The following is a 12,387-nucleotide window of genomic DNA, read 5'->3' as shown; positions in this document are numbered from 1 at the left end:
AGAGATATCATGATACTGACGTGGAGAACTTACAGTCTAAGGGTCTGCTTGTGCTGTTACTTTGCTGGTTGTAGAACTCCAGTTGATATTCGTGGGAGCTTAGTGCAGAAAGGTTAGGCCTAATTGTTCTAATTCTATATTAAATGGCAAAAAACTATGTTAACACAGAGTTAAGGTTACTTGGTGGTATATCATCCCCCCCAGAACGCTGAACTGAGCAAAACCAGGAAAACTTCTGAAAACCAGGAAATGCAGCCCTTAGTTCTGTTCTTTCAGCAATGCTCCATATGCCCCTTTACTACACATAACTTTATTTGGCTGACCCTGAAATATATAAGCTCTTCACCTTCTCTGACAACCCATTCACTCTCACTCACGGGATTCCAACAGAAAAAGGCAAAAATGGAGGGGAAAAAAGTGCCCATGTCATCTTCCCTCTTTCAGCAGTGCCTCAATATACACATAGCACATGCTCACAATGGCCCCTGGCGTGAACGGTCACAGATTCTGGTGTACTCACAGCCTTAGCCAACTCCCCAGAAAGAATACCACATGTGTACAATTTCAGAACAACTTTACAACTCCCCTGTGCTTACTCACTGGATACCATCAACACTTTCACTTAACCATCATAAAAGCATTAGAATCCTCTCATATTCCACCTACTCTGGAGCTGCAATGGCCTAAAGGAAATACAATTCTGGCACTGAAATCTCTTTTAATTTTAAATTATGGGTACATAACATGCATCTCCCATAAACCTATCCTGGATTTTTAGCTTCTTTAGCCACTAATGACTTGCAGGATCTCAGTCTGAAACCAACACAAATTAGACTGACAAACTTTCCGAATTTGGCCCCATCCTGGAGTTGAAACCATGCAGAAGCCCCCTGCTGGTAATCCAGTTGATGCCAGTTGGGATTCAGGCACGCAGAGGTGTCTACCAATGCAACCAATTGCAGGATCAGGATCTTTGAGTAAGAAGCTGAGAAATAAACAGGACGCTCCATCGGAAAAGGGAGTCTTTTAAATTCTCACTGTAAACCTAACCTAAGGAAGTAGTTTCTCTCCCAGCGCGAAAAGACAAACCCTTCGGAGCACAAAGCAGCACAACCACGAAGCACACAAAGCGCTAGTGTTGCGCCGCCTTCCCGGTGGCTCTGAGTCCCCGCTGCCGTGCACGGTACGACGCGCTGTCATTCACACCTGTGCAGCGTGGGCACCGGCGTGCTCCCGTTTGCGCCCGAGCTGCAAGGGTGCAAATGCCTGACGCGCAGTGAGGCAGTGCAGGGCAGGCTCCCCCCGCGCGGGGAGACGGGATTCCTGGCATGCCGGGAGCGAGGGGGGCCGCCAGGGCGGCGCGCGGAGGTCGTCCCAGACGCTGGGCGCCTGGCAGAGTGTCCTCGCTCGGCCCCCGGAGAGCAGCGGGACGCCGGGTGAGGCGCGCTCCGCTCCCCGCGAGGAGGGGGAGGGCTCGGTCATTCACACTCCGCCCGGGCGGAAGGGAGGGAACAGCCCCAGAGCGCCCTTCTCCTGTGGAACTTACAGCGCGCGCGGCGGGGAGAGGAGGAGGGACAGGTGGACGCGCGCGCGCGCGCCCGCGGCCCAGCGGGCGGGGCGAGGCGATAACCCTTGCGGAGCTGCCTGGGAGACCCCGGGTTTGGGGCTGCGCCAGCGCGCGCGGCGCCTCTCCGCCCCCCCTCCTCCCGGAGCCGAGTGGAAGGGGCTAGGGTTGGTGCCAGCAGCGGCGTGAGCGCTCGAGCGGCCGCCATTTTACGCCAGCTCCAGCACACTGTCCGGACACGCCGCGGGAGCGGAGAGGGGCAGCTCCTCCGCACGCCGAGCCGCCAGCCGCCCCCCGAGCCCCTTCGCTCGGACTTCGCCCCTACAGCGACAGGTCAGACACCAGGCCGGGGAGGGCCGGATCCGCGGCCGGGGCTCCCTCCGGGCAGCAGCAGCAGCAGCCGCCCCACGAGTGGGGCGGGAGCGGGCCTGGGGGCTTCGGGTGAGGGGAGCCGGCTCCCTGGAAAATGGAGTCGGGCGGGGAGTAGCACGCGGGACCCAGGCCGCGTGAGCCGCTCCGGGGAGCGGGGGCCCGGCTGGCAGCTGCTGCATGATGGGCGGGGGAGCTGCCTGCTTTCGTGGCCGCTCTTGCCGGGCGGGGGGCGGGCGCCCCGAGCTGGTGGCCGCGCACTAGGCCCCGCAGCGGGTGGGGCGCGTGGCTTCGCCTCATTGTCCTGCCGGCCCGGCAGGTCCATTCATTGCCATGAGGCGCCGGGCCGGGCCCGCCGGCGGAGGGGCTGTTTGGCTGCAGCCTCGGCGCCCAGCGTGCGGGATCGAGCCTCGCGTGCTACGGCTCACGGATTGGGGGGCCGGGCGGCGGCGGCGGCGGCTCTGCCCAGCGTGGCGTGGGAGCCGGGCCGGGCCAGCGCATTGTTTCAGGGCCGGGGGAGGCGGCGGCGCAAGGAGGCGCGGCGAGCTCCCCATGGAGTGGCTAGATTGGGCCCGGGGTGTTGCAATTGCTGGCCCGGGGGCTGGGGTGAGAAGGGGAGATGGCTCGGGGGGTGAGGCTGCTCCTCTGAGGGACGAGGGAGGGAGAGAGGGAGGGGGAAGTCGGTCACTGGAGGAAGTTGTAGGACATCTGAACGCGCAGCAGAGCACGTGTTTCCATTGGGCTCATGGCGGCTACCGCCGCCCCCGTGGGTGCGGACTGGGAAGCGCTTTGTTCCTCCTGCCTGCTCGGCGGACCCCGAAGTGGAGGTGGGATGGACCCCGACCCAGTGCAAGGCCAGGCGGGATGGCCCGTGATTTACTCCCAAGGGATGGGGGGCTTGAAATAGGCGATCGAGGTGGAAGCAGCAGTGAGTGTCAGTGACTGTATCGCGCGGTAGCGGCTGCTGCATGTGGCAGGTTTGCTCTTCCTCCCTTCCCCCTTCCTCCCCCGCCATTGGCGTCTTGCTCCATTTCTAACTTGTTCAGGGCTTCGTAGGGAGTGTTAGAGAGACAGAGAGGGAGGTGAGTCAGAGTGTCTGGCTGGCTGGATTGTGTAAAACCTGCAGTGAAGGCTACCCCACCCCCTATAGGTTGTGGTGTTAGGGTATTCCTTTGTGTTAGTGCTTTCTTTTGAGGATTTTTGTGGATCTTCCAAATCAAAAAATAGCAGGGGAGTGGTCTGAGAAATTTTTGGAAGCATAGAGCAGGCGGTTGCATGTATTGTCACTTGAATTGTTCTGCCTGAAGATTTCTAGCTTAATTATGATGCTTATTGCGTTTGAACAGATATCTGGAAACATGGCTACTGAACATGTTAATGGGAATGGTACTGAAGAGCCCATGGATACTTCTGCTGCAGTTACCCATTCTGAGCATTTCCAGACATTGCTTGATGCTGGTTTACCACAGAAAGTTGCTGAAAAACTAGATGAAATTTACGTTGCAGGTAAGATGTAAAACTTGCAAAATCACTTTCGGTTTTTTTATTGGACTCTTCTGGCTTTGGGCTAAAATAGCAACTTTTTGTGGTTTCCAAAAGTATGGGGACTGCAGTCGTATCTTTTAGTACTGGTTTATGGATTTTTTTTAAAATCAAATATTGTAACTGATTCCTATTATTACCAGTAAATAAGTCTGGGACCAGTCATTAATGTCACTTGGAGTGGGTAGGTGGGAAGGAAGGAGGTAGATTAACCAGATGGGTAGGTATAAAACAATACCTACACCAGCTGCTGCTAACAGCTGTTCATAGTAGAAGCAGGTGATGTGCTTGGTGCATATTAATAGTTGTAAGTAACTTTTCAGTAACTGAGGCACTGGTTATACTCTCTTGTTGTAGATGATACTCTGATTTAGTATTTGGACTCTTGGATGCAGAGGTTGTGCTGCTTAAGCATTGTATTTGATTTTGATTGTGGTAGCAATTTCAGTGCTTATGTCTCTGAGCTAGAAGGCCCCTTTTCAAAATGTACCAAGTTACTGTGCTGTTCAAGCTGTAGTCTGTTGCTGATAAACAATTCTGCATTCAATTCAGGATGATGAAAATAATTTTGGCCCATGTAATATCTGGATGCCTTATGGTATTAAAATAAGTACATAAGTGCAATAACTATTTCAGTAAATACCTTTATTTTTTATCATAATGGGGAAATGGTAATCATTTTTTATCATGTGGATGAGTTAAGGAGGAATGGTAGGTTGTGTAATATGAGCCTTTTTACTCGTTACAGAAACTCAATGATTGATCTTGGACCACTAAAATTTGATGAATATGGTTAACCAGAGATTGCTGCTCAAATATAATTAGTAAATTTTTTTCTTTTCCCTAGGGCTAGTTGCACACAGTGATCTAGATGAAAGAGCTATTGAAGCTTTAAAGGAATTTAATGAAGAAGGTGCATTGGCAGTACTTCAGCAGTTTAAAGACAGTGATCTTTCACATGTTCAGGTAATGTTAGGGATTATGCAATATTGTATATAACTGGAAGAACAAACTGCTACTAGATTGGCAAGAACTGTACCTAAGTCTTGTCAGTGGTCTGTGTTTTGATGTGTAGAACTTTGCGCAATTAGGATCAGATAATCACTTTAAAACAAATTGGGCTCTGAGCTTCAGATCTACAAATATGAAAATGTCAACTCTTTTTCAGAACAAAAGTGCCTTTTTATGTGGAGTCATGAAAACATATAGACAGAGAGAAAAACAGGGGACCAAGGTGGCAGACTCTAGCAAAGGACCAGATGAGGCAAAAATTAAGGTATGTGTCTGAAGTTGTAAACTATATGATAGTATCCACTCTATTTTTCAAAAAAAAATTTAAAAAAATATTTTTTTCCCCCAGGTCTGACTTTTAAATTCTTTCAGTAACTATGCTTTCCCTGGTAAATATTGTTAATTCAGATAATTCATAAACTTGGTAATCACAAATACCTTTTTTTGTATTTTGGACTAGAAACTTTTTATTAAGTAAATAGTAGCAAATTCTTCATATCCAATGCATGTATGATTTGCTTACTTTATTGGAGTGAGCTTTAATATTAAATGTAAAAAAAACCCCTTTATATATAAAGACATGCCTCTTTTAGGTTAAAAAGTACTGTGTGCTACTATTCCATAATTAGGGGCAAATGTTTCCACCAAAAGTTCTTGCCCAAGTCAAGAAATACGGGATTTTTTTGAATATAAAGATCAAATCATACACCTTGTTTTTAATTAAGGATAAATCTGTTCTTTGTTACTCAGACTTAAATAATGAAATTTAGCCACTTGTAAAGAGGGTAGCAATAGTGCTGTCTCTTTTTAGATACATCCTGTGGATTTGTGAGTTAGCCCAATTATAGATCACATGATCTGTTTGTAAAATATATACAAAAATTAACTTAAACTTAAAAAACAGTTTCAGTGCGCCTAAGTCTGTCTCAGCAGTAAAAAAAAAGCATATGAGAAAAATTAACTCTTGATGTCGAAGGACCCTTGATCGTAAAGGGACTCAAGTTGAAAGTTAAGCTTTACCAAGCATGCTCTAAATGGATGTTTAGGAAAAGGAGAACAGTTTGTAGGAGCTTTTTTGTATGAGTGTAGAATGATGAACTTTGTGTAATCTAACATTACGAGTAGTGGGGCACTTCTCAGAACTTTTTACTTTCCTCAACTTGAAAATGAGGGGAAAAAGCAGGCTGTAACCTGAGTGTCTTAATTAGAAAACTTAAAGGGTTTACTGGGATTTATATTCCCACTTCTTAAAATTGACTTGCATTTGTAATTTTTCAGGCTGTGATTTATCAACAGCTAGAGTATTAGTTACATTCATTTTCTTGGAGTAATAGAGCTTTTGCTGTTTATGGTTACAGCAAGTCAATGCCATACCATTCAAAATCATTCCACGTGGCTCTAGTTGTGAAAATATCAGTATTCTTGATGTAATTAAATTTATTTAATGCACCTTTTCCTCATGGGTGACATTTTATTGTTTGTGAAAATATTTCTGTAATGTAAAAATGTTAGTTTATTTCTTTAATCACTTTTATAACAAAGCTGTGCCAGATAGAGACCCGATGAGGTATTTAACGTACAAAATTTAAATAAATATTAAACTATATTTGTCATCCAGTATTCCTGTTACATTAGTATCCAGATGTACCAGCCAAGGTCAGTCACTTGTGCTGGGGTGCCGTATGTACAAGTAGGAGATATGCCCTGACCCAAAGAGCTTGTACTCTAGACAAGACAAAGGGTGGGAGAAAGGAAGTAGTATCTGCATTTGACAGGTGAGGTAATGCTTCAGTTCTACAAACAACTCACATGTTTTCTTTAACTTGATGTGCAAGTAGTTTCATTGAGTCAGTGGGAATACATGCATGCACGTGCAGGATTGCACAAGCAAAAACAAGGTGTATCTGGCTGAGAAGTCTCTTTACTTGGTTTCATTTTTACATTGAAAATAAAATGTCCTGAATCTATTCTTATGAAGATGCACCTTGCCTGTTTCTTGGAACTGACTATTCAGCCTCAACCCAACAGCGTTAATCATGTTAAAATATTCAGTATGGTTACACTTGTTAACGGTTCTAGTTTCATGTGCATATAATCTTATATTGTTTTGAAAGTTTCAGAGCGGTAATGTTAACATGGAAATACAGACAGAGATGCCAAAGAAAGGTATCATGAATGGTATGGAGAAAGTGAATAAGGCAGTGTTGTTTATCCCTTCACATAACACATGAACCAATGAAACTTATAGGCGGCAGATTTAAAACAAACATAAGGAAGTACTTTTTCACATGCTACACAGTCAGCCTGTGAAACTCATTGTCAGGGGATGTTGTGAAGACCAAAAGTATAATTGGGTTAAAAAAAAGAATGAGATGAAAAAGAATGAGATGGCACGGCCACATTGTGAATACTGCATGCCAATCTGGTTGCCCCATTTCAAAAAGGGTATATTGGAATTGGAAAAGGTACAAAAAAGGACAACAAAAATTGTTAGGGGTATGGAACATCTTCCAGAAGAGAGATTAATAAGACTTTTCAGCTTGGAAAAGAGATGACAAAGGGGGATATGATAGAGGTCTATAAAATCATGAACAGTGTGGAGAAAGTAAATAAGTGTTGTTTACTCATAACACAAGAACTAGGTCACCAAATGAAATTAATAAGTAGCAGGTTTTAAAACAACCAGAGCTGTCTTCATACAATGCACAGTCAGCCTGAGGAACTGTTTGCCAGAGGATGTTTTGAAGGCCAAGACTATAGCAGGGTTCAAAAAAGAACTGGATACGTTTATGGAGGATAGGCCCATCCGTGGCTATTAGCCAGGATGGGCAAGGATGCAAAACCATGCTCTGAAGTGTCCCTAGCCTCTCTTTCCAGAAGTTGGGAATGGGGGACAGAGGATGAATCGCTTGATAATTACTTGTTCTGTTCATTCCCTCTGAAGCACCCTGGCGTTGGCCACAGTTGGAAGACAGGATACTGGGCTGGATGGACTATTGGTCTTGACCCGGTATGGCTGTTCTTATAAATTTGTGGAGGGTAGGTCCATCCCTGGCTATTTGCCAAAATGGTCAGGGACACAAACCTATGCTCTAGGTGTCCCAAAACTTCTGACTGCTAGAAACTGGAACTGGATGATGGGGGATGGATCAGATCACTCAATAAATTGCCTTGTTCTGTTCTCTCCCTCTGAAGAATCTGGCGCTGTCCACTGTTGAAAGACAGGATACTGGGAGAGATGTGCCATTGGCCATTCTTATGTTCTTATTTGTTATAGTCTATTTGTCTTGAATAAATTGGGAATTGTAAGACATTCAACTTCTTCTTGAAGGCACTCTTGGAAAGAACAGGCTACACACTTGATGTGACTACTGGACAGAGGAAGTATGGTGGTCCTCCTCCAGATTCTGTGTATTCAGGACAACAGCCTTCTGTTGGTACAGAGGTAAGAGGGAAATGTTTTTATACATGGTATAAGTGGGTTGTTCTTTACGTATATATTTTTAAATGATGTTAAATATGTTTGTTACTTAGATATTTGTGGGCAAGATTCCAAGAGACTTATTTGAAGATGAGCTTGTTCCATTATTTGAGAAAGCTGGGCCTATCTGGGATCTGCGTTTAATGATGGATCCACTAACTGGTCTAAATAGAGGATATGCTTTTGTCACTTTCTGTACTAAAGAGGCAGCTCAGGAGGCTGTTAAACTGGTAAGTTTTCTTTGCCTTTTATGAGACTGCTCCCTAAGCCATAAGCAATTCCTATAATCTCTGTTAGTAAGTGGTTAAAAAGTTCCCTTATGAGCAGGTCAAACATGTAATGGATTTACAGGTAATCTGTTACATCTTTCTCTGAATTGTTTGTTATTGTCCAACATCAGAAACAGGATACTGAACTAGATGTGCTGCTGGCATGATCTAGTAGGGCAATTCTTATGCTCATATCAAAAGTTCAAATTAGCAGTAAAAACTCCTTGATGCCCCATTTGTTGAACAAGAGGCGGTGTTTGAGGAGGGTTACTTTGGATTGCTTTCCTCCAGAAGAGTTTCTTAAATTAGGTGTTTGTGTGGATCCAACTGCTGGCACACGCTTTTTGTGTGCATGTGTGCTGATAGTGGGATCCACATGGACAAAATATATTGAACCACACTTATTGTAAGGTAAGTAACTGTTCTTAAAAAGGTATGGAATTTTGTGAAAGACTTCAGATAGGTTGTTACTGGTAGCAAAGTATTCTCCCTCTGTTGTTCAAAACTCTTTGGATGGAGAGAGTACCAAAATCTAAAGAAAGAGTACACGGTACTTATTTTGAACAAAAGTATGAAATATTGTTAGGTAAAGTATGGACCACGGCCTTTCAGATGTGCAGCATGAACACTGAACCACCTACTGTGTGTCTCCTCCCTTCTCCCCCCACAAAAAATAAAAAAACATCTTTAGGCCAAGTGTCCTGGCCATGCCTCTCCACCCCCAAATTAAGGCTGAATACAAATCACAGGCTACTCAGTACTACTATTTCTTGGACAACATTGCATCATGATATCCTCTTAGTGTTGAGCATGTTGTCTCCTTTGTGGTTCTAGTTTTTGTCAGCCTAGTGGGATCTGGATCTGAACTCTGTATGATGCACAGATACTAGATTGCCAGCTTTCTGTAGTTCACTCATATAGGGACTAAGATAAATTAAATTTTTGATGGAGTAAGTTTTAAATCTCCCAAAACTCTTAACTTCCCTTAAAAACATAAGGGTTTTTCTGCCTTTTTTTTTTTTTTTAAATGAGATTTTGGTTGGCTCAAAGAACACCAGTCAGCATGCTTGGGGTAAATCTACTTTGTCTGTGCACACATCTGCTTGTTGCCTTTGTGGTTTCAGTTTTGTTGTTAAACACCCTGTTGCATGAGTTTTCTCCAGATTAGTGTACCAGAGTGATGCAACTGACCAAGAGCAAAACAATGAAAACTGACTGAATGTTTAGTCCTATCAGATGATTCAGTAAACCAGAAACACTTTTTTTTTTCCTCAGATGAAAAGATTGAATCTTAGACGTTACTTAACAATAGGTTTAAAACTTGACTTTCAAATAGATGTTGTCTTTAAATGCAACATACTTGTAGATATGGAAGGCAATCTGTGCTGATATATTAAGCTGATACGATGCAAAATTAGATGAAGATCAGACTGTGACTTGGTCCTCTTTCCCTTGTGTATAAGGGATCTCTAGTGCTGCAAAAGTATGAGGCTTTCCATCCAAGATATTTATATAAATCAGACATTGTATAAAGAATTATATGCCACTGAAATTGTTAGACAAGGGTGGATTGGGGAAATACAGGGGAAAACTTGTATTCGGAGTTGACAGGGAAACCTTTTCAGCCTAAGTACTAGGACATGACAGTGTGTCATTCTTGACAAATTAGCAGCGTCCATTCAGCTGAGGAGTGAGTATGGGAGAAGATACTAATTTAAAGCAAGTACCTTGGCATTAGTTGGTTTTGTATAAGGTGCCAACCACAGTTGGCTGGTTAAATCATGATTTGGAAAAACTTAGCAGGTGCATATTATCCAGAGGCCAGTTCAGAAGGTTGGAGTGTGGGTTTACCAGTAAGATCTGGGCACTGTGCCTTGGTGAGAAGCCTCTCTGTCATGGGACTAGGGAGGCTTCTCAGTGGCAAACTCTCCTATCACTCACAGGTTGTCTGTTTAGAACCCAGTGCCCTCCCCCCATCACTTCATGGAAAGAGCTTTTTTTTTTTTCCTCCCATTTTTCCTACCTCTTGACTCTTTGGGGCATATGTGTATTTGCTATTCTTCCCCACCCCCTCCTCAAAGCCTCTTCTGTTCAGAACTTTCCAAAACCTAACAGAAGTGAGACAAATGAGAGCATCCACTTCCCTGTTGCCTATAGACTTCTGAATATTAATAGGAAAACTGATGGGAACTTTGTCAGTATTCCGCTGCTGCTGCATGATTAGCCTGAGCCCTTCTCAGATTCAGGAAGATGACGTTGCATTGATTTACACAAGTCATATTTGATGGTTTCCTTAGTATCTCCAAAGCTAAAGACTTTTTTTTTTTAAATTATGAACTTAAATTCTGTAGAAATTGATACTTAGACTTTTTCCCACTCACCAGCTTGTGAAAATTTCCTATTCGCCACTTAGATGATTCAAGCTCTGGATTTTGTTTTAAAATAAAAAAACGGGTAGAACTGTGTATGAACTGATTCTATACGTTGTCCCCAAATTTCATTTGAAATGTGCAGAGGGCTATAATTTAGTTATAACATAGTTTAGTCTTGCTCTTTATAACAGAACACAGAGTAAATTACAACGTTGTCTATAATGTAGTCTGGCCCTTAGATTGCCATGCTTATCTTTAACATACAAATACTCCTTACAGTGCTTTAAAGTTTAATGCTACATGGAGGTGAAAATGTCTTGTGAAATTGGGGGATGCAGTATGCTAGTTGAACTCCATGCTGAGTGCTCTGGTTGTGTGACTTACACCTTTTCTGTAAGACTAGTTAAGGTGGCAATATGTGGCTCATGAAGCGTTTTCAATGGAGAAGCTAGTTTCTGTATAAACCTTAAATTTTGTGGAATTAGTAATCCTTTTTTTGGCTCTTTCACCCTTGATTCTTGTAATAAATCTGAACTGAATAATCAGTCTTTAACATGCTGAAGAACAGAAGTATGTGTGAAGTGAACATTTGTCATCTTGTATTTGCTTCCCCCCTCAATCTCAAGTAGATTTCAAAGCAGTAGTTTAGCAGGAGAATCGTGTGTGCTTACATCTTTTTACTTTTAGCACACTGTATTTATTGTCTGATAACCTGGTTTAACATTTTACTATGGATTACTATTGAAAGTGAGTTTGGGGTCATCCTAGTCTTCAGTGAACATTGCACGACTTGGAACTATTAACAGACTTCGCTCAAGAAGTCCATGACTAGAGTAATTTGGGTGGTTGTAAATTGAGATCGAGGCACTGTAATGGAGTGTTTGGTAGAAAATATTCCATGCCTGGGTGTAATATATAATCATTGTTTTGGATTATATTTTTCTTTATCCTACCACTATCCAAGATTATCAGGCTGCTCTGTGAAAGATTCCATTGTTCTAAACTTCTCCCATTTTAGAAGCCTTTATGATTGCTTGAGGAACAAAGTTTCTTATTGTGACAATCCATAAAATTATGAGCATGATTTTATTCAACTCTGTTAAAGAAAAATATAGAACTAATGCAAAACTGATGACCAGTAGCTCAGATAGAAGTGAGGTTAGCCACAGGTGTCTTCAGGTAATTTGTGCCATCTGCACACAGCAGTGTAATTTATTGTTCAATATAGGAAGTGAATACACTAACTGAAACTGCTGTTTGAATTCTAGGTGGGTGAAATGACACAAATTCATCTAATCAGAGCTGTTGGTTTACAGAAAGTAGTATGGGTTAGATGGCTGGCCCCCAAGAGGTCAGACCTATTTTGCATGCTTAGAAGACACTTCAGTAGTGTATCGAATACCAGTTTGGGACATTGATTCAAAACTTCCTGGAGGGGGATATAAATATGTTGACTTGGCAATGCTGCTTCTGTTGTCTGTGTTCCATGGCAATCTCCCGTGTAAATACTGGGCCTGACCCCGCTTAATGTAAGATTACAGGTGGTATGTTTAAAGGGACTCTGCTGGTTTACAAAACACTTTTTAAAATCATATGTACATTGTAACACCCGTAGATATTAAACTAAAAAATCTAACTTATTTTTTACTATGCTGTTAATTTTTTCTGCTTCTCTTAGATTGGACAGTGAGAATAGGTTACTCAGTTTTCATGTTAAATTAGCGCTCTGCTGTAATGTCTTTGGGCTGCAAACACTGTAGGGCGGGTGGGCAAACTTTT

General features: G+C 43.2%; 1 protein-coding gene across 15 annotated transcripts in view; it reads left to right on the top strand.

The window, feature by feature from the left end:
• Positions 1–1,282: 1,282 nt before the first annotated feature.
• The window catches only part of LOC102930027 (synaptotagmin binding cytoplasmic RNA interacting protein), a 50,723-nt gene continuing 39,618 nt past the window's right edge, over positions 1,283–12,387 (top strand). For 5 of the 15 annotated variants that reach the window (XM_043542632.1, XM_043542631.1, XM_043542630.1 and 2 more), the window contains exons 1-5: positions 1,662–1,897; positions 4,323–4,441; positions 4,644–4,751; positions 7,818–7,931; positions 8,021–8,197. In XM_043542632.1, the coding sequence (XP_043398567.1) occupies positions 4,671–4,751; positions 7,818–7,931; positions 8,021–8,197 (372 nt within the window). In that variant the 5' untranslated portion in view covers positions 1,662–1,897; positions 4,323–4,441; positions 4,644–4,670. Of the gene's footprint in view, positions 1,437–1,661; positions 1,898–2,866; positions 2,911–3,279; positions 3,440–4,322; positions 4,442–4,643; positions 4,752–7,817; positions 7,932–8,020; positions 8,198–12,387 lie in introns of those variants that run through there. The other 10 variants (XM_043542636.1, XM_043542634.1, XM_043542633.1 and 7 more) reach the window with 6 other exon arrangements.

The sequence above is a fragment of the Chelonia mydas genome, chromosome 3, assembly GCF_015237465.2.
Source record: "Chelonia mydas isolate rCheMyd1 chromosome 3, rCheMyd1.pri.v2, whole genome shotgun sequence".
Taxonomy (NCBI): Eukaryota; Metazoa; Chordata; order Testudines; family Cheloniidae; genus Chelonia; species Chelonia mydas.
Note: the sequence above shows the minus strand (reverse complement) of the source record. Positions and strands in the feature narration are given on the sequence as shown.